The 21551-nt window shown below is 38.5% G+C and overlaps 1 protein-coding gene across 4 annotated transcripts; it reads left to right on the top strand.

The window, feature by feature from the left end:
* Positions 1–1249: 1249 nt before the first annotated feature.
* Positions 1250–19968, top strand: LOC119795457 (zinc finger protein 821). 4 transcript variants are annotated; one of them, XM_038303481.1, is made up of 6 exons: positions 1250–1386; positions 11223–11354; positions 11475–11593; positions 14002–14100; positions 14814–14980; positions 16675–19968. In XM_038303481.1, the coding sequence occupies exons 1-6, from the start codon at positions 1383–1385 to the stop codon at positions 17663–17665; spliced, it is 1512 nt and encodes a 503-aa protein (XP_038159409.1). In that variant the 5' UTR covers positions 1250–1382; the 3' UTR covers positions 17666–19968. The 4 variants fall into 4 exon arrangements, with proteins under 4 accessions (XP_038159409.1, XP_038159408.1, XP_038159407.1 ...); XM_038303480.1 differs by lacking the exon at positions 1250–1386 and adding an exon at positions 3457–3844 and having other exon boundaries at positions 11478–11593; XM_038303479.1 differs by lacking the exon at positions 1250–1386 and adding an exon at positions 3458–3844.
* Positions 19969–21551: the final 1583 nt, after the last annotated feature.

The following is a 21551-nucleotide window of genomic DNA, read 5'->3' as shown; positions in this document are numbered from 1 at the left end:
TATCAAAACCCGCTGCGATGGAAGCGTGTAGGAAAGTGGATGGATGGATGATTTTAAAAACGATATTTCCAATTAAAACTGATATTACAGACCTCCAAAAGTTTTCTTTTAGATAAGCAAAGGTTCAGAAAGATGTACGCATTAGTTCTTTTTTCACAAACATTGTGTATAAAATCTGATATTGTGATTGATAAAGTCTGTTTTCAGTACAGAATAATTGACTTTGGTGCTTCCCTTCTAAGACTAGGTTGTACCTATCTGTTCTAAAATTTATGTGAAAGTGTCCCCTTTTAATCAAATAAAATTCAGTTAATTTTTATAGCGCCAATTCACAAAGCATCTCATCTCAAGGTACCTTTCATTTAGTTAGTTGATCCTTTTCTAATGCAAGGGGTGTGCTAGATGGGGGGCCAGGGGTGGCCATGGTCCCCCTTATCCAATCATTGGCCACCCCTGGGGCCACCCCTACCATTTCTTTCCCTCTAATACAGATGGTCAAGTGGAATATTCAAAACATTTTATTTTTTGTGGGTAATTATACACATCAATATACTAACATTAAAGATGATAAATTCAGAATTTCCTGCTCTTTTCAGAGCTAGTTTTTGTGTTATATGGGGTAAAGAGAAAATGATCCGTCTTTGAAAGTCATCTGGGAGTCTTCAGTGAAATCAAAGATAAATAACAATTTTAATAAAAGCTTATCAAATAATCAATTTATGTAGATATTAGTGCTTGTAAATATCCATTTTATACAGAATGTTTATTGATACAAGTAGGTACGTAATAACAATGGAAAAGATTTTCAACCCAGAACTCAAACCTGAAAGAGTTTTATCCACTCTACCTTTTATTTAGAAATTATGGATGCTTAAATATATGCATCTATTTGTTAGCAAAGGCTGTAGGAAAGTATGGTTTATCTTTATTTAGAAAATATGGAGGTTTTGCTCATTATTTTCCTGTTGGAAGAGTGTAGATTGACCCTGAGGTTCTGGTGCCACCCCTCAGTGTACACTGGCCACCCTTATAAAAATGTTGTGGCTACGCCTCTGTCTAACGCCAAAAATAATATCTTACAGATCTATGAAAGAATAAATAAATCTGTGTTAAATAAATAAATACATACAAAAATAATATCAGAAATACTTTTATTTATCAAATGTTTAAGGTGTTTATTGAGTACTTATATTTAAATGTATTGTACTGTACTGCATTATTGATGGCAACTGATGTGTTTTGATTAAGTGCTATAATGGCATGCCAGAATCAGCGCTCAGCTCAGGCTAAAAGATACAGTGGTTAGCCTGGATCAGAGAAGCCCATCACAATCTGCCTCCGGCCGAGACCCTCTCCTGATATGCCAGTGTTTGCTGGACGCCATGGGTAATAATTCAGTCATATATATTTTTTCCTAGTTCTATCTTGGGACGTGTGTCAGGATCGTGATTCCGAAGACATCCCCTCATTTACTTTTGCTCTGAGCTTGGTCGCTTTCATCGTTGTTGCATTGATATAAAGAGCTAACATTCGGCTTGTTAGCCAGCAGTTTGCTGTCGATATGTTTTTCATTTTTTAATTCAACATCAATTAAGTGTCTTACTTTAACGTTACGTGCATTAATGTTAAGCAATTCGCTTGTTTAATGATGCGATTGGCTTAATTTGTTGAGATGTCATATTTTCCGCTTAACCTTGCGGATGAATACATTTTTTAAAACCTTGTCAGTATCGTGCTGCGGTCAGTTTACTCGTGGCATTTAGTGATGACGACGACATGCGCTTTGATGACATTGGAGTGTAGCGCCATCTGGTGTTGATAGTGAGCTGTCCAGGAAATTGTTATTTGGTCTTCTGTTGCACCAGGTGACTGTTGATAGAGAGTTTGAATCAATTATATGATTTGAGTATTTTTTTTATATAAAACTGTGTTATAAAGAGGTAAACATAAGCTGTTGTGGATTGTTAGTATTTTTTATTGTTTTAACGTTTAAATGTTAATATAACTGCCATGAATGAGAATCTTTACAAATATATTTTTTCTTGGTGTATGATTATTATGGTATGTGATTTGCAGTGACTTTATTCTTTATTTAAAACAAAATCAGTGCCTTAAATGAATGAAGAGCATATTTGGCGCTGGAGTTTTCACATGTCCACACCCAAAAGTACACCTACGCTGTTTGATATGTCAACCCAGAAGTTATCAAATGGTTGAACAAATGGCACTCCCTCTTTGGAATTCTGGAAAATTTGCTCCTTAAAACCAAAAACTTGCTGTTCATGTTTGGGGTTTTGTTTTTGTTTGGAGGAATTGAGAACTAGAAAATACATTTCTGTTACTGTTTTACTGTAACTGATTCACGTTGCTGAAGGTTTTAATTTATAAAAATCCTTGTGTTGGTGGTCTGTGTCCAGGATCTCTCTGGATTTCGCAATTGGTGCTGTTATTTTTATCATCTTTAAAAAAATAAAATAAAATGGCACAGCTGGGCATAATCTAAGAAGACGGACAGAAAGCTGTGACTTTTAAATGTTTGTTTGATATGCTTGAAGTATGTTTAAAGCAATTTAAATGTAGTAGCGGAGTTTCTTAAAATAGATTTAGGCACATGTTCCCATTTCCTGAACGGAATACTGATCCCTGGCTACATATGGAAATCAATTACTACTCTGAAAAATTGTCAATCAAGTCACAGAAATGGGAGGTGGCTGAAAACATACATGCTTGAGAGACTTGATAATGAATGTTGAGAATCACAGTGTTAGTAAACAACATTAAAATTGAATAAAAGACAAATGGTCTTTAAATCCCTCAGGTATGCAACAGTTTGCTGTGTGTAGTTTATGTCCACCAGAGGGCGCTAAGATTGCTTCCTGTATGTCAAACGCCCTAGTCTTCTTTGTAGGAATTATAATTAGCTATTTTTTTTGTATGTGTTGCATGTTTTTCGAGATTATTGGCACATATAATGTTTTTTTTATTCTTATTATTATCCAAAATTGTATATATTGAATCAGCTTTAAAGGCTACAGGATGTAATCTAACGACTTTAGAGCTCAGTTAATTTGGTGTATGGAGGAGACAAAAATTAATTAATCAAAAATGTCTTTGTTTTGATTCCTTCAAAATTTTATTTATTAAGATAGTGCAATGTGAGGTTTGGTCATGTTTACTTTCCAAAAGTAAACCTTCTTCTCATTTTTTAAATTGTAAATACATGTGTAAATACTTTAAATGTTGTATAAATTCTTATTCTTCGTATTTTCGTCATGAATTTATTATTTTATGCGTAATCGAAAATTTAGGAGGCGGTTGAAAAGAATAAACTAAAGGTTTTCTGAACACCTCATTTTACTTCCGCTGTCGTCGAACCCCAGCTCTCGTCCTTACTGACTACAACTCCCACAGTGCATTTCGGCGCGCCTTCAGCTATTTCTCATAGATCAGCTGAGCTCGCGCTTCGCTCCTGCGAGCAGCCAGCGGCTCAGGATCGGAGCAGCTCGGGGCGCTTCGCCGTCCGTCTGTCTGTTGGGTTTGAGCATCATTTTAATAATAATAACAACCGGTTTTTTCCTTTTGAATCTAATAATGAAAGAATGTGACGTCCATTCAAACGCGCCGTGGATTTTTCTTGGTTTCCTCTCCCGTTATAGCGCTAACGTTTCCTCAGACGGAGCTGTGATTTGGAGCCAGTTTCTACTATAATCTGCCCCATCCTCCAGCAGCTCTGTTCGGGGTTCACCTGGGGGAGAGTCCGGGGTTCTGGTAGCGCTCTGACCCTCTTTCTGGGAGGGGGATACTATGTCCAGACGAAAACAGACCAACCCCTTCAAAGTTGACTGTAGGTATCATTAGTATTTTTCCTTTTATTGTTTCAAACGCCTTTTCTCCTCATTGGTGTCCCAGTTTCTCTGCTCCTCTCTGTCTAAAGTATTTCTGTGTGTCATTTTTAATGCCTTTGTTTCTGCTCCTTTGAAGTCACTTTATTCAGATTTATTAGACCAGTTTTTACATTTTTGTTTGTAAGTGATGTTCTAATGTAGCAGAGCTGATGTTTGGCAAACTTTTGGATGTTGTTCTTACTCTGCAGTTCTGTGCTATGATAAATTAAAAACAACCGGGTCAAATGCCATATATGAAATCAAGAGGGGAGAAAAGTGGACTGAATAAACTCAGACACATCAGATTGGTCTAGTGGGTTAGAGCAATGCGCTTGTTCTCTGAGAAGGTTGTAAGTACCCGGTTCGATCCCCACAGCCTGGACTCTGGGTCCCTGAGCAACACCATTCACCCTGATTGCTTCCTGGGTGCTGCACAGTGGCAGCCCACTGCTCCCCAAAGGGATGTGTTGAATGCAGAAAGTAAATTTCCCCATTGTGGGACAATAAAGGGATTTACTTTTACATTTTTTTAATGAGTATCCAGAGAATACATCATTGATAAAATGTGAAAGATGCATGGAAAGTATTTAAATTCCTAGATGATGCATTTTCTACCCAAACAGAGTAGAAGAGGATGTTTTATTTTCATTGGATGGGATGCAAAAAAAGTTTTTTTAGTGCCAGTATTGTCAAATACAGCTAGGGTGTGTTGTTTGATAGTTTGTGTTAATATTTTAGAAAAAAAGGATTGTGCAGTAGTTAGTTTGGTGGGCTGGACATACAAAAATTACGATGGTGAGTAAGGACGTGCTTTTGTCATATCCTTTATTGCCATTGCAATGGAATTCTGTCTAAATGATAAATTACAATAAATGGTATTTAATAACTAGAATAATTGTTCAACTGTCAGAATTTACTTTTCTTTTTTCCATCAGGGAATTGATTAACATAAATTAAATGCAGTTGCTGTGGGATTTTTAGTGATATAAATCACATTTCTCTATGTAACTGGAGTCTTGTGTACAGAAATGTTTTTTTTTTTCAGAGCAGTATATGTGATTGTGGAGCTCTGATCATTTTTCCATTAAGCAGTGTTTTAATTCACACTTTTATAGTACATCAAGATATAAGATTTTAAGTATACATCACCTCAGCCCCAATGGTGAGCATACTTTGATATTTTCTGGCACTGCACAATTTTGTTGGCAAACACTCTTTCAGTAAGCATTACTTTTTTTATCATTGCTTGTACTTTTGGATTCTGTGCTTCAAAATCCCTGATTAGTCATTAAATGCATGCTTAATAGCATAATCTGATCACATGATCTTGTTAAGGTAACTAGTAAATACTCTTTAAGAACAACTTGCATTTACAGCGACACAAACATGGAGAGCAAAACAAGTTTTGTGACGTAGCGTTCCTATGAGGATTTATCCCCAGGTTGCTGTAAAATATTAAAAACGATCTTTACCCAGACGGGCCTCTTCTTTTGTCAGCGCTTTAGTGTAGTCTAGCAGGATTTTTGTTTTTCTCAAACGTTAAAAGAGGGATGGCTACTGTAAAAGCTGATGTTTTGGGTAAAACAAATCTAGAGGACACCTGTTAAGCCTTTTACATTATATCAGGCTACAGGGACTCTGCTCTGATCAAAATCCTCTGATTTGGTTTCAGGTTGCTGGAAAGCAGCACATCCAGCCAAGCTAAACCTCACCTTTGTCTATGTATTACATTTCTACAAAAGGTTTTTGCACACAGCCTCTATGGAGCTCCAGTGCTATAATATATCCAATCTCATTCATCATTGGGATCGGTGTGTGCTGCAAATGACTGCTGTGATGCAGTATTTTAAAGGCTACAAGATCTCTGGTTCTATGCACTGAAACAGTGCTTCCCTTTATCCAGCTGCTTGGAGAAACGTCTACAGTGATTAATGCCCACACCTAGTATAGATCTATTGATCAAGGTCCTAAATCTCAGGCAGAGTGCCAGAGACACTGTGAGCAATAAAGTAATAGTTGAGTCAGGAATATTTGAGCTGAATGAATCTTTCCTCATTACAACGTTAAGAAGTGTTTGCTTTCTAATTATTAGAGTTATATGTAAATCATTAACATAAAGTTTGTAGTGGATAAAGTTAAGTAAATATTTATTGTATCAGAGAAAAGATCATTGGTTTATTGATCTAGTTGTAAATTGTCAAAAAGATTAATGATGCAGAGCTCAACACAGGGATTTGATTGCCTAATATTTCAAGCTAATGCCTAATCAAAGCATTGGGCTTTAATTTTTTTTTATTTATTTTAGACCATATAAGAAAGAAAAATAACGTCTGTCTAAAAAAAAAAAAAAAAAAAGAGTAGCTAAGCAATTGCTAATCCAACTTGAATTGATAGATTACGAAAATAGAAGATCCTTTTTTTTTTTTTTATCGATTAAAGATGTTTTGCGTTGATGTAGCTCTTTGTGTCTCTGGATATCCATGACCTCAATGTGTTGGTCCCGCTGCTGATCTCTTAAAAAAAGTTGCTCCATACTGAAAAAGAAGATGATTGCCTTGGGACGGCACAAAAAGAAAAAAAAAAAACGTTTCTTAACACATTCTGGTTAATTGTTGAAATGCATTTTGCTTTTGCACCTACTGGTAATGCTTAGAAGCATATGAAGCCACATGTTGCCACAGAACATCATAGTGGGAGCTGAGAGGATGGCCAAAGTCATGTTAACACAGAAAGGGGAGCTTTTGTTTTGTTTTTTTTTAGTATATTTAGCCATAATCTCTGTTTTCAGACCTCAGATTCTTTCTTGTGATTTGGCTCTTCGGTCTGTCTGAGCTCTCATTGGCCTGTAGAGAGCTGCCCGTCGCTGAGAGGTTATCACAGACTGTCTGACAGACTAGACAAGCAAGGAAGTAGACAGGCAGGGAGACAGGCAGCCACACACACATACACATTTATACATATATATATTCACACACCCAAACAAAGTTAATTCCACAGAGGGATTCTAAAGGGTTGAACATAATCCAGATAAAATGCAGAGGAATCAATTGTATGAAGACTGATTTTTATTAATTGAAAGCCTGGATTTACAACTTGCTGTTTTTTTGTTTTTCAACCTAGGGCACTTTTATATTCGCAATTTTAGTATTTGAAATTGTCACTAGAATAAAAGGTATATCAATATACAAAATACAATAATCCTACATTTCTGCAATAAATTAAATCGTAGTCGAGAAAAAAAAGAATTGTAATGATGAAATATACATCATCATTATAATAATAATAATAATAATCATGCCTGTAAAATTATTGTGCCTTTTATATGCTTCAACTATCCAGAAAAAAACAAAACAAAACTGCAGAATGTAAGCTGGAGAAACTGTTAACCAACAGGTGCAACAGAACTTCTGCAGTCATGCTACTAGAATGCATGGGAGTGATCTCTGATTATTCATATATAATTCCCTGTTTGTGTTTTTTCTCACGCTGATCGATGACCAGCGCCTTACATTCTGGACCAGCCAGAGTTCTCCTTCATTAGAAGGGTCCTGTTGGTCCATCTTTGCATGGTATTGGGTCAGCAGATGAGAAGCGATCAGATGTCTGGCCCCACCATCCTAGCACCCCTCCTGTCTGTGTGTGGATGGAAGACGTGGCCCCAGCACTTCCTGCGCTTTCAGACAGTGGGGTTGTGTGACTTCATGTGTGTTCTTTTGAGGGGACGGCGGCTGGAAAGTAGAAGGAGGGGCCTTTGAATTTAAAAAAAGAAGAGAAAGACCCCATGGCCTGGTGTTTAAGCAAAGTTTTGGCATTCTGTCTTTTGTCTGTTTTGTCGAGCACGTCGGCACGTCTGACCCCCCCCCACACACACACACTCCCTTTTTCTGTCTCTCTTCTGTGTGTCTGCTGGTTGATGAGTTTGTCTCTTTGTCTGGATTCAGTCAGACACTGCGTCACCTCCTGCCTACAGACACACAGACTCGGAGATAACATCACAGTGGCACGGAGACTGGGGGAGGGAGGGAGGGAGGGAGGGAGGGAGCAGAGACAGATGTACAGACAGAGCTCTGGCAAAGGGGTGGGAGGGGGGGATGGGTATTTCTCACACATCAATCATTGGCTGTGTGCCGAGAAGCCAGCTCGCTGTAGTAGTTCAATACTCAGACCCAGTGTGCCACTGCTAATGAATGCTCAGGCTCGTATGGGAAAAGACTCTAACTGCTTTTATCTAAAGAACAGGTTTGGGTAAACTTCTGCGTTTAAGGACCATGGTTGCTTCTGTCAGTCTCAGGTGAGCGAGACTGATAGCCGCGATTACCTCACACAAAATAAGTTATAAAACCCCCAATTGTCTTAGTCATCTGAGTACAAAAAAAACTCCCAATAACATTTTAGTGAGGCAAGTGTTAGGAGTCAGGTGGATGAGTTTTTAACCAAACCTCAAGACCAGAAGAGCTTCCACAGTGCAGCAATTGGCAAATGTGAGGGAGAACATATGGGTTACCATTACTGAGCTGTATCCTCATGCCCCGCCCCGATGGTATGGATGGATATGGAAGTATGGGCTACATCTAAGCAGAAGACGCAGAGGGTGAGCCAGGCTGTTTGGCATGTGGGCGGTTTGGAGAAACACAGTTTGTAGCTGGATAGGACTAAAGAAGGCTGCTCCTCTTCTGGGACTGCAGCATCGCTGCTGGAGCAGCCAGCATCTATTGGTGCATAAAAACAGGGTTGGGATGTAAATGAACTAAATGTTGCTGCATAAAGAGGAGCGAGCTCAGCACTCCTGGGCTGCATGGTTTGTATCTAAAACCATTTTAAACTGAAAAGAGATTTCTCAACATCCTGAATAAATGAAAACAAAACTGTTAAGAGCATCTTTATTGTTGTTAATCAAACTTTTATTGGTTGCAACATTTTGGTAGACAGAAATAACTGTTGTGAAGTCTGTGTCCTATGTCGCCTTAAAAGCCTTGTTGATTATCAATAGGAGATTATTAAGCAAAGGTAAAGAACCTCCAAAGGTAGTGCAAACATAACAAATATGATTTCTGATAGCTTTTAGTTAAACACTAACATATTTAGATCTAAAAACTAAAACTTCCCTCTAGCAGTCAACCCTGATACACCAAGTCATAGCAATGGGACACCTCAATAGAAACATTTGTCGCTTTCACTATATAGGAAAACGTGGTACAAATGAACAAAATACACAAGCATATAATAATAAATCAAATCCGATAAGTTTTTTTTTTTTTGCTTAAGAAATAGTTTTTAAAGAAAGTAAATATACACCAGTCAGGATCTCTTGGACGACACAGATTCATGATATTCTTTGAGGTCTGATCAGCAGAGTCCAGCTCTTCTAACTTATAAAATGCTACTTATAATGAAGAAAGCAAACATGCTGCAAGTTCTTTAATTAATGCAGCTGAATCTTATGATAAATTAGCAAATTGTGAAGTAGGATCCAGTGAATGTATCATAGCCTGTTTCTTAACCTCTCAAAACCTTTTTATGATGTGTGGGCTTTTTATGACGCGATTTGAGCCAGACCCAGTCGCTGAAATCTCACTTCCGGTCACTTCCTGTCCTCCAGTGACGCATCGAGTAGCTCGATTTTGCGCCTCATAGAGTCCTGCTGTTATTGGTTAAGACCACGTGGGCCATTGGGCTTTGTAGCCAATGAAATAAGGTTTCAACCAAGCCTACAAATGGCGAGGTAATAAAAGGCGTTCCCTTTTTTGTACCGGCTCGCTTAAGCGTGGAATTATTACAAGGAATTATTAGTTATTACAATGCCTAAGGCTAAAAAAAATCAAATACAGCTCAGAAAAGGCACTGGGGCTTCTTTTAGCTTGAAAAGCAGCAGTTTCACTACCTTTTATAGATGTTTATGTTATAGGTGTAAAAATTCTACATTTTGTTAAATACACTGATTCTGAAAAAAAGTGGGAAAAAACTTGCTTCATAAATGTTTTGTGGCCATCAAAATGCTTCAGTGTTATTCTATGGATCAAATAGTAAAGCAAAGCATAGTAAAAGCATTTGGCACAATTTGGCACATTTAGAGATTTTTGGAGATGCTGGTGACACCAAAAATTCAAAGCCCCACAGCTCTGGAGCTGTTGTAGCTAGAGGTCTGAAAATTTCTGCATTTGTGTTGGACATAATACAATGAGACATGCCTATTCTCAAGCATGTCTTTATTACCGCTGTTCAAAAAAGACCCTTCATTTTCCAGAATAAAAAGAACAACTTTGAGTCATATTTGAACTGATCTAACCTGGTCTGTGTTCTACTCACCCATTTTAATTTATAGATTCGGAAACTAGAAGTTTTTAGCTTTCAAATAATGTATTGCACGTGTAGTTTGGGCTTACAGTTCCTAAGTTATTTACTTTTCCATTTGGGTATGCAAAATGGGAGAGAATTTGCCAAAATGAGGTGGCTGTTATGATTGTATTAAAATCCAAAGGAATACTTTACTGAATGGGGAAAATATTTGACCTGAAAAACTGGAGCACCTTTAGATAAATATTTTCCAATATGGGCTTTCCATCTCATACCAGCAACACAGAGAGGGTATGATGATCTCCGTTATCATTATAATAAACATCTTCTTTTGTTCTTTCTGTGAAAGAAATTTATGCTGCCAGCATCTTATAGCTAAGAAACTGGCTTTTACTGCCTTCATCCATCCATCCATCTATTATCTGACACGCTTGTCCCAATTGGGGTCACGAGGGGTGCTAGTGCCCATCTCCAGCTGTCTACGGGCGAGAGGCGGGGTACACCCTGGACAGGTCGCCAGTCCATCGCAGGGCAACTTTTACTTCCTTTCTTTTACACATTTCAATTGTTGATCTAGTTAACTTCTAAATCTGAGTTTTGTGAGTTGTTTTGGTTGCATTAGGTGGTGCATTATTAATATCAATGCAAATCTGGGATTATTGTTTTTTTTTTCTTATTTAAATGTTTTCTTTTTTTAATGGCCTTCTAAAAACTAGAATGAAATAAACCGGCCTTCTCTTGGGTAATTTTGTAAGGAGCACACTTTGTAAAACCTTCAACTTAAAAAGCAAAAAGCTTCCTGTCTGTGCTGCATGTCTGCTCTGTTTCCACTTGCTTGTTGAAGAAACCAATTCTCTCTCTAACTCCTTGGCACCATAAGCTGTATTGAGATTGGTTAAAGCTATATATTAAGTTCAGCTTTCATAAGGTGTAAAAAAATATCAGACATCTCTAAAGAGACTCATTAGTCGAAAATCTAAAATTAGTTGGGGTGTTTTTTTTTGTTTGCTTAAATCGTATATTTGTCCTGTTGTGAATTCTTAGGGCCATTCCACACTTTGGGCTTATCAGGACTCCAGCACACCATTAACATGGATGGCAGGGATGAATTTAGCGAGGATGGCGAATGCTGCAACAACATCTCCCAGGAAGTCCAAGGACAGGATAGCGTCACAGGTACGGGACGGAGGGACCGGATGGACTCTGCAGCAACGTCCTCGGGCTGAGGGGTGTTAGTGAGAATAAGCCCTGCTCTGCTGTCTGTCTGTATTGATAGGGCTGTCTTTGCCTCCATAGAAGAAAGTGATAGCGACCCTGACATCCACGGCGAAGATTCCTCCTCCAACGCATCTGCTGACGACCACATGTCCGCCAACAGAGCACAGTGCCGCCTTCAAGGAGCCGGTGTCAAAGTGGTGAGTTGACTGCATGTTAGATAGCAAAACCCGTTACGTTTATTTATTTGGTGTTTTCCCATATCATAGTGTTAGGAACACATAGAAACTAAACGTGATGGATTCAACAAATGATACGAATCTGCATCCCGGCTCTCTGGATAGCAACAGGAGCCGAATCTGTCATTTTAAACTATATGGCAGAGGTCACTGATTAGCGGACTGCGGTCCGGACCCGGACCCACTTGCTGGCTAATCTGGACCCAAACTGATTTAAAACATTTATAAATTACCGCTTGTTGTCAGATGATGGTGTCTATCCCCAAAATCCCACATCCTCCGTCTCCGCTCCGTCCTGCTGCACAAAGCCTACAGCCTCCACTGTTCCTCCCGTCCTGCTGCGCTCCGACTTCTTCAGAATTTGAGGAGAACATGCGCTATATTATTATTAAATTCAGGAGCAAACATGCGGATGTGAACCCTTCATTTAATTTTTTTTGGTGGATTTTTCTATAAGGGATAACCAGGATCATCCATGGTTTGTATGAACTATGTTTGTTTTCTGCTTCCAAACTCAGCATCTCTTCATCCATTCCTGAGATGAGAAGTTTCTTTTGAAGTGGTGAGAGGCGCTCTTGGGCCTTTTGACTGGATTTGATTAAACTTTTAAGCCTCTCAGTATAAATAATTGTTTTGATCGAGATAGGAAATCTGCTTCCTGGTATGTTGAGGTACCAAGAGTTTGCATCCAGTCATTTAAACCAACGGTCTTAGTTTTTGGGAATATATAGGCACACAAATAAGCCTGGAATGGCTTGGTCTCCATTCAAACCCAGGTTTAAAGCCTAGCAGGGCAGCATAAAGCCCATTGCTCTCATTAAGCCATTAAAAAAAAGAAAAAATAACAAATGGTCAGTTCAGATGTTTTATAAAATATGTGAATTAGGAAATTGTCTGAATACCAAACTGAACGATTGTTGTTCTCTCCTTAAAAAAAAACATTTTAGATTTTAAAATGGAAAAATCTTCTATTTTTTTTTATTTTTTTTTATTTAAAAACTCAATGTATTAAATGGATGCATAAAAACCTAATTTTATTTCAGTGTTAAATTATGTTTAAAGTAACAGATTATAATTAAAAATGTCCAGACCTTTACTGGTTGATGATTTTCTTAATTCGGACCCCGCTGATTTTTTTTATTGGTTACCCCTGCTATATGGTATAAAACCACAGCTGTAGGGTCTATGAAAGTGATCAATTTAGCAGCTCAAGTTTTTGTTTGATGCAATAATTGTACCTGTTTAGGATTCTTTCCTATACAGACCTCAACAGATGCATTTTCACCACTAGTAAAGATGTTTAATCCTTTAGAAGCAGTCATTTAGTCCAATAGCATACGCTGGCTGTTAAATCGTTTAAAAACCTTTAATTTTTAGGATTTTTATTAAAAGGGAAAAAAAAAAAACTTGTGCAAACATGTAAAACAGCACAGAGAGTTTGATCTTTGACCATCTCTCCTTATCGTCCACTCTTGGGTTCCCTGTTGTTTCTTCTCTTCAAGTAACTCCACTGAATTCATGCAGTCATAATATTATTGACAAATCTTGTGATGGTAGTATCCTTTCTGTAAATTTCTATTTTCTCCCGTCGCTCCCCTGTTTTTAATAAGTTATACCAGTGCCTCTGTAAATATTTAGCAGCTAGGTAACATTCATCTGTGTCAGTATGACCATCTACTGCAGGGAGGCTCCATCCAACAGGCTGCAATTTGCAGTGTCCTAGATGGTGTGAACCCATTACAATAGGAATAGATGAGCTAACTACTATAGCATTTGATATAATATTGCACACTCTGATATCCTAATGGCAGTATGTCCTTAGTCTACATGTTTTATAGCCTTGTGATTTATGTCTTGAGGTCAGATGGTGATGGAAGAGGGTTAATTTGTATCTGAGGTATTGTCTTAATTGGTACGTACATTCTAGATCCAAATCTGTATGAAAGACCCAATAATGACCAATTTTCACTTGTTCTACCAGATGTTGATTCGAAATGTCTTATGATGACATGCACCCTAGCCAGATTCACCAGCCTTTGGGAAGAAAACAAAAAGCCCACATCACCACAGATCACCCTCTGTACCTAGCAGTGGAGATGAGGCTCTTTTACATTTACTTCTACAAAATACATTTTTTTTTTTCATTTTCTGAGATCTAATGCAACGTTTTTAGTGTCTTTGGTCACTATAAGGTACTGGATATTTAGTAAAGTTTGATACAAGCAATGCATACTCCTATATGGTGACTCTGATCCCCACCATAGGAACATAAGTTATGTATGTTCCCCTTTAACCATGTCGTGACGCTCCACCACACTTTTCATTTATGTGCAATTAAATCTACTAAAAAGTGCTTCTATCTTCCTCAGGAGAGTGACGAGGGGACTGACCACAGCAGCAACTTCATTTGTCCTCTGTGCTCGCTGGATTTCAGCAGCCCTGAGAGACTCATTTCACATGTCTACCAGGTAAGAGCTGCTTTGCTTCACCAACTCTGAAAACTGAGTAAAATTTGGAAACCTGCAGCATCTCTGATGCTGTTTATATTCGTGTACACCAGTCCTGTAGCTGGACAATCTGAGATTTTGAAGAGTATTTGAACCAGAACGGCTATGATTGGGCAAAATCAAATAAGATGGACAGTTAACGTTCTTAAGGTGACGGAAGATGAACAATTTCCATTATTTTATCTGCTATTTTAACAAAATTCAAATCTCTCTTTTTTTAATAGTCATATTTCCAAACCAACTGGTTATGCCATACCTTAGTACAGACACTAAGGTAGCTCTTAAATAAAAATAAAAAAAACAACTCTCAAATGATGAAGAAAGTGAAAAAGCTGGTTACATTTTACAAAACCACCTGCTGCATGTGTGTGCCAGCTAATAGTGTTGAGTAAATACACAGTAGTTATACAGTATATTATTATTAGGATAAACACAACCCAATCAACCGGAGATAAAAAACTGGCACCTTTAGTTGAAGAAGATTGGTGTTATAATATGCTTATACAGATGGATTCATTTCACCATACTGGGCCGTATTTATTCCAATCATGACAATACTTTTCCTCCATCTGTTCCTTTTCTAAATTTATAATTTATAAAACGGGCAACATTTTCCTTTTAAAGTTTTATCCTGACGCGTTTATGTGTTTATCTTTCTTCCCTGTCTTTCCCAGCATACAAGCATGATGAGCAACAACAAGAGCTACGTGTGCCCAGTGTGTGGGCGAGCCCTGAGTTCTCCTGGCTCACTTGGACGGCATCTTCTCATCCACTCCGAGGACCGCCTCTCCAACTGCGCCGTCTGTGGTGCACACTTCACAGACACCAACAACTTTAACAGGTTCAGCTCTGCTGCTGCTATGATTGCGCTTCACTTTTCTATCAAGAGAAACTAAATGTCTGGTGCACTGGGCACAGTGGGGTCTACCGCTAAAATAGAATACCTCCTTTTTAATAACACATGTATACCACAGCACATATTCGCTGTGTTCTTTGCCTACTGATAGTCAAAAAGTTTTTTTCGACTCAAAAGGTTTAGGTAATGTGTTTCTTGTTGAGCACATTGGAATAAATAAAGAATAGGTTATCCAATGTAAGATGAACCAGACTGTACAACATGAGGGATGAATAAATTTAGCCCTGCATTGACAAACCTATTGGATACAAACTTCCATGTTGCTTAGCAACTACCATTAGCCTTTTTTTTTTTAAACAGCCCCGTCAAGGTCAGAATATGCAGAGGAGAAAGAAAGAGGACTGAATTATAAAATGCAATGAAAAAGAAAGATTATTCAATATATGAGCTGCGGAAAAATATTTACAGCTACCCGACTGTTCCGTAAAAGCTCTCTAACTCAGATATAACCGATTCCCTACAGAACATGCCATTGATGTTGTTTTTTTGCAGGTTTCGTTAATAATAATCTACCTTTAATAAAGACGATTACAGGCCTCTGTACCCAGTTTTGGCTCCTAAGCCTGTTTTTAATCTGTGTTTGTTTCCAAAAGTGTCTGAAAGTTGGACCTTTCATGTAGATTATTATTCCCTCTGGCTTAGAGTGGATCCTCATGCGGTCGGATTGCCACAGCAGTCTGTGGACAAAAGCTCTCTGTCCACCATCGTGCAATTAAAGGATGTAGCCTGGTATTTGACATATAGAATCCTTTTGAAGTCGTCTTTAATTAATTTTTCATCCTAATAATGATAATACACAAATTTAAACTGAGCTCATGTTGACTACTTTTCATACCTCTCTGTATTGTCCTGATGACGGTGCCTTTTAAAAATTAAAATTACATAATAAAAATCATCTTTTTTTTTTACTGTTCTTGCAACTTCTAAAAGCCAAATACTGTCTCTGAACTGAATAAAAATGTGTCTAGAATGAATTTTAAACAAGCTGCACCATACAGCCTGCTGCAGCTGTTTGTTTGCTCCATTCAGACTTCTAATCTGTGAATGATTAACTATCCTGGGATTTCTTTAATATCTTTACCTTTAAATAAGGCTGTAATAATACCGTTATTCTGAGTAAAAATCCTTTTTATTACTTTGTTCATGTCTCCATTGGAACTAGAGAGTATCAGAAATGTATTATTGAACCTTTAATCATTAGTTGCTAGGTAACTTTTTCTGATGCCAGCTGAAATTTTCCAAGGATTTGGAAATCTTTCTGTTGAATGAAGTTCTTAAGTAGAAATAAGCCCTCAATGACGATTGGATTTGTTTTATTATCTGTCTTAATGGATTAAAAACACCACTGGATGGTTCTTATCTTTTTTATCTATATTTTGGACACAATAATTTGGACATTGAAATGAAGAAAAGCTAATCTGCTATCCGTTGTGCTCTGAAATCTGATCGGTTATTGTAGTTTTTCGAAAACGTTCCATAAAATATAAATTTTACAAATAATCAGTGATGAAACCTTCATAAAACTGAAAAACGATGATCTATAATGATGTGGGAATAAGAATCCTGTTGGAGATTTAAAAGAGAGGTCTCATTTAGGCTAACCTTGTGTCTTATTACAGGGAAAAGCTAAAAGACGTCCTCGACTCGACCAGGATGGATGCCACAGGCGGAAGGGACTCCTGTTCCATGTCCCAGTCCCTCTCCAGCAGCCCCATGAGTAGCCCGGGTTCAAGCACGCACTCCTGCCACGGACCGGGCCCCAGCCCCAGTTCCTGTCAGGGCCCACATCTGTGTCAGGCTCCTGATGCCAACCCCAACCTGTGTCAGACGCATCGTTCCTGTCAGAGCTCCAGCCACATCCCAAACCAGTGTCAAGGCCCCAGAGCATGTCATGGGTCCAGCCCTGGATGTGGATCGTGCTCGGGCCCTGGGCCATGCACGGGGACCGACCAGGGACCCTCCTTTCCCTCACTGCCTGATGGGCTCCTGTCCGAAGGTCCATCGCTCGCCTCTATTCCTAACTCTTTAAACTCCTCCTCTTCAACCCTTCCTCCAATACCTGACATCCTCAGCCCGATGCCTGTGTACCCTGCAGGGGTACTGCTGGTGTGCAACAGCTGCGTGGCCTACCAACAGTTAGTGGAGGCGCAGTCCCCCATGAGAAAGTGGGCCCTCCGTCGCAAGAACGAGCCCTTGGAGGCTCGCGTTCAGCGCTTGGAGCGCGAGCGTACGGCCAAGAAGAACAAACGCGCATGCGAGACAGACGAAGAGAGGGAGCTGAGGAGACTGAGGGACCGTGAGGCCAAGCGCATGCAGAGGATGCAGGAAACAGAGGAGCAGAGGGCGCGCAGGCTGCAGAGAGACAGGGAGGCCATGCGGTTAAAGAGGGCCAACGAGACGCCGGAGAAGAGGCAGGCCCGGCTGATCCGCGAGAGGGAGGCAAAGCGGATCAAACGGCGGCTGGAGAAGATTGACCCCGCCCTCAGGACACAGATAGAGCATGACCCTGCTGCCATGGCCGCACTTACAGCAGACATGAACCTCTTTCAGTTCCCCTGTCCGATGCCCGTTCCTTCCATTGACAATGGTCTCTTCATGAAGCTGCCATGAGACCAAACATCCCCAACCCGTGCCCTCAGATCACCTGCTGCGGTTTGAACAGCTTCATACAGAAATCCCTAGTTTCTAATTTATTACAGTCTATAAAGCCTTGGGAACAGGGTTGAGAATGTTTTTTTTTTTTTTTAAGCATGTTGTGAAGAGATTTGTCTGTTGTTAAGTGGACTCTCAGATTTAACTATACATTCTGGTGGAAGACTTTGCAGTAAAGAATAAAGTAAAATATCCTTTGCACACGGATTCTCAGTACGGGGGACGGGGACTCTGTAGCGGGAGGTCCTCCCAGCCCAACCTGGACTCGGTAACTTGGACTTGCCGGTAGCTAAGTCTCTCTCTCTCTCTCTCTCTCTCTGTCTAAGCTGCTACCGTAGAACGTTCATGTCCAAACTACTACCTCACCCGGGGCCATGGAGGGGCCCTCTGCGCCGCAGCTCCTAGCTTCCAAAGCTACACTCACTATACAATACTACAAAAGATGCAGGTTGTTCAGCCTCACTCTGTTTTTATATTCCTTATTTTTGATGCTTTAATGGGACTCATGCGTTCATCTGCTAGATCAACTCTGAATGTTTCTCCATTCCATGAAAAGTGTTGAAAAGCATTCCTTTTTTCATTTATCCTTATTTCTTTACTTTTTTAAATCTGTGTAATTTATTATTTTTTTTCTGTTACAGAGCCTCTCCAGGCTCATAGCTGTGTGCTGCTGTTATTGTACTGTACATTACATTATTTACCTCTGATATATTCTGGGCTCATAACGTGGACTGAAACCCCATTATGTTACCTGTGGACCTCAGAATTTATTCATTACTTGAATCTTTTTCTGCAAAGAGTTTGTGTTTATGCTGATGAGTAAACGGCTACGTGTCGCTGTTGGTGTGAAGAGAATTGTGCTTCGTTTTAACCTGTTTTGTGCAATTTCTGTAGCATTCACGTTGTTTGTGAGTGTGCAGTACTTTTATTTTAGGTTATTATTACAACTTATTTTCTTTTTTATATCCACAAATCCCCTAAGAGGTGACAATTCTTTACAGGCGTATCTAAAAAAAATTATATTATTTAAAAAGTTATAATTAATAAATCTAATTCAAAGTCAATAGATTCATTACACACAGAGTGATTTATAGTAAACAGGCTCAGAGATTTCAGTTTCTTATAAAGAGTATTTTATAAACTAAATAACACTAAAACTGGCAGCCTACTGATTTGTGTGTCAAGTTGCTTATTTTGCATAATTACTGCATCACTGCAGCAGTGCCTCCTGCTGAGGTTTAAAGGAACCCCAGGTTACTTTATTAGACAAGTACAGATGCCCAGTACTGCTAGAGAAGGAAACGGTTTTTCTATAAATTTCACCTTCATCACCAAACCAACTTGATTTCTAAATGAAATGCAAAATTCCTTGTATCCTCAGAATTTACACAAATTTTCTCCACAGCCCAGATGAGATGCATTTAGTTCAGGAACAGCAGTTTTATCTAATGTCCTTACAGGTGTGTCCAAGGAGGCTCTTTAAGCACTGACCAGAGCCACAGTTTGTTTTTTATCGTTTTATTTTTTGGGTCTGCACCAAACTTGAAGAGGCTTAGCTTTGATGTTTGTTGCAGTTATTGTGAGGTCACTTTTGGATCAGTGTGCTTAAAAAACAAAGTCATAATAAATGGCTAGCTCCTTTTATCCAATACCAAAATAAACAGAAATCAACACCTAATATGTAATGTTAAAAAAAGAAAAATGTAAATCCCTTTATTGTCAGCGTGAGGTTAAGGGTCTTGCTCAGAGAGCCAGAGTGCAAGCTGTGGGGATTGAACCGGGTACTTGAAACCTTCTAAGAGCACAAGCACACTGCTCTAACCACTAGACAGACACTAAGATACATCAGTCTGTGTGTAATAAATCTATACTTTTAAAATTAAAATGTTGGCAATACATTTTTCAATGATATTCTCATTTATTAAGGTATACCTGTAAGATTCAACCTCTCTGTTATTAAGCACTGAGGCTTGTCTATTTGTTTTGATAGAAATCCTCCTCATTCCACAACATATTTATGCCACATTATACTTTTTTATTGTAAAAGTGTTTGCTGTATTTTGCTGTTCGAGTTTTATATTTTTTTCAGAAGCCAATTTTTCATTGTCCCTAAGTTGTTTGCTTGTGCCATGATGATACCTCCACTTCCCTTGATTTCTGTTCTCCAGATGCAAAATTTTACATCAACGGTTTCACTCTCCAAGAACAAGGGATATTTGCGTTTGAGTCACTCCTAGAAGGTTATTCTAAAAAAAAAAAAACATGAGCGGATTGAAACTTTTGCCCTCCTGCTCAGAGGTTTTCCTAGGAGTGCATCAAACTTCTATGCAACAGATTTATTATTTCTGAAGAGATTTTTAATTTTCAAAGAGACTATGCAGAACACAACTTCTAACATTTAAAAAAAATTAAACATCCAACGCTTCGTTTGTCAGCCTTTTTACCTTTGTGAGAAAGTCATCCTGGCTCCCTAAAGATTAATCAAATAATCAGTTGTGTTATATTTGTTAAGTGTTACAGATCACTTGTTTTTCTTGGTTTGATTTTTTAAAGTTGAGTAAATTTCAGCAACAGAATCCCACTGCCATCCCACACAGGATGTTTGCTGCCATCAGCAAAGGTGTCAGATCACCTGTGAATACTGCGTATTCTCAGAGGTCACCTTTTGAACCACCTTGTCATGCAATGATCAGAAAGTTGTTTGCAGCAGGAGTACCGTGGACCTCAGGGTATCAGTTTGTATTTCGGAGTGGCATCCTCATTTTGGGTTTGCTTAATATTGCATGTCCTTGAAACTACACTTTTACCAGAGTTGTTCACTATGAGCCTGTATTCTGTTTTTGCTTGCTTATTTTATTTTTCAAAATCCTTATTCAAAACATTTGAAAAGTTGTCATTTTTTATATGAATGCTATCAGGATTTTCTCTTAATGTCAACGTTTACAAAGTACCTTATCTCTGAAAAAGGCCAAATGAATAAGCTGAACTTCAAACCTGGTAGTCATATCCAAGCATTTAGACTGATTTGCCCTTTCAGTACACCATCCTCTGCTATTGACTCAAATGATGTATAGACTATAACGAAACTTGGTAAAGAATGTGAAAATAAAAATCAAGTTCATAACGAAACAAGCTTTTAGCTTCTTCTCTGCATTTGCTGTTTGAACTATCAGAATTTTGTAGGGCCAGAGAGCACTTTAATAGCGTGCATTCTCATTAATTTCACCTCTTTAAATTTGACTGTTTGTACTATAACTGTAGAAATTGATCAATTATATCTGTATATTATGCAAAATAAACAGTGATTTCTCGTATTATGACCCGTTTGATCCCTCAGATCTTAGGTAGTGATGTAGCAAAAGCATCACACTGGTATTTAATACCAACTGTGTTGTCCAAACTTTAACAGCGTTTTTAGCCTAAATTATCAAACCAATAAAATATTAATTGCAAAAGTACCACCCCACTAATTATCACAGAATTTTAATAAACCCATTTTTTTACTGTAGGTAGTTTTAAAAAATAAAACGGCACCATTGAGAAAACTCATGGATAGGTGTTAAACTGAGTGAACGTATAAAGGCACCAGACCAGAAGTGAGTCTGGTCTAGAGCAGAATAACTGCATTATGGCCTAAGTCATCATGGTAACTTATATAATACTGCTTTTGTGCGACCTAGTTGAGGCTTAATTAAGCAGGATATATGAAAAATCCCAGCTTAATCCCTTATCTCAACAATGGGCCTATAAAGTTTGATCAAAGTAAAACCAGTAGAACAGCACAGCCATTTATAGCATTAACATTAGGAACTCACTGTTTGAAGAGTGCTTTTTAACTCCCTTA

Source organism: Cyprinodon tularosa, unplaced genomic scaffold (genome assembly GCF_016077235.1).
Source record: "Cyprinodon tularosa strain WSP-4 unplaced genomic scaffold, ASM1607723v1 ctg510, whole genome shotgun sequence".
In the NCBI taxonomy this organism is placed as follows: Eukaryota; Metazoa; Chordata; class Actinopteri; order Cyprinodontiformes; family Cyprinodontidae; genus Cyprinodon; species Cyprinodon tularosa.
The sequence above is the reverse complement of the archived record's forward strand: the minus strand, read 5'-3'. Positions and strand labels throughout refer to the sequence as shown.

What these genes read in the sequence shown, in the direction of transcription:
- LOC119795457 (XM_038303479.1), top strand. Translation starts at nt 3,805, where the DNA reads ATGTCCAGACGAAAACAGACCAACCCCTTCAAAGTTGACT. An exon ending in TCATTTCACATGTCTACCAG is followed by an intron (nt 14,101 to 14,813) that starts GTAAGAGCTGCT and finishes TGTCTTTCCCAG; the next exon opens with CATACAAGCATGATGAGCAA. An exon ending in GACACCAACAACTTTAACAG is followed by an intron (nt 14,981 to 16,674) that starts GTTCAGCTCTGC and finishes GTCTTATTACAG; the next exon opens with GGAAAAGCTAAAAGACGTCC.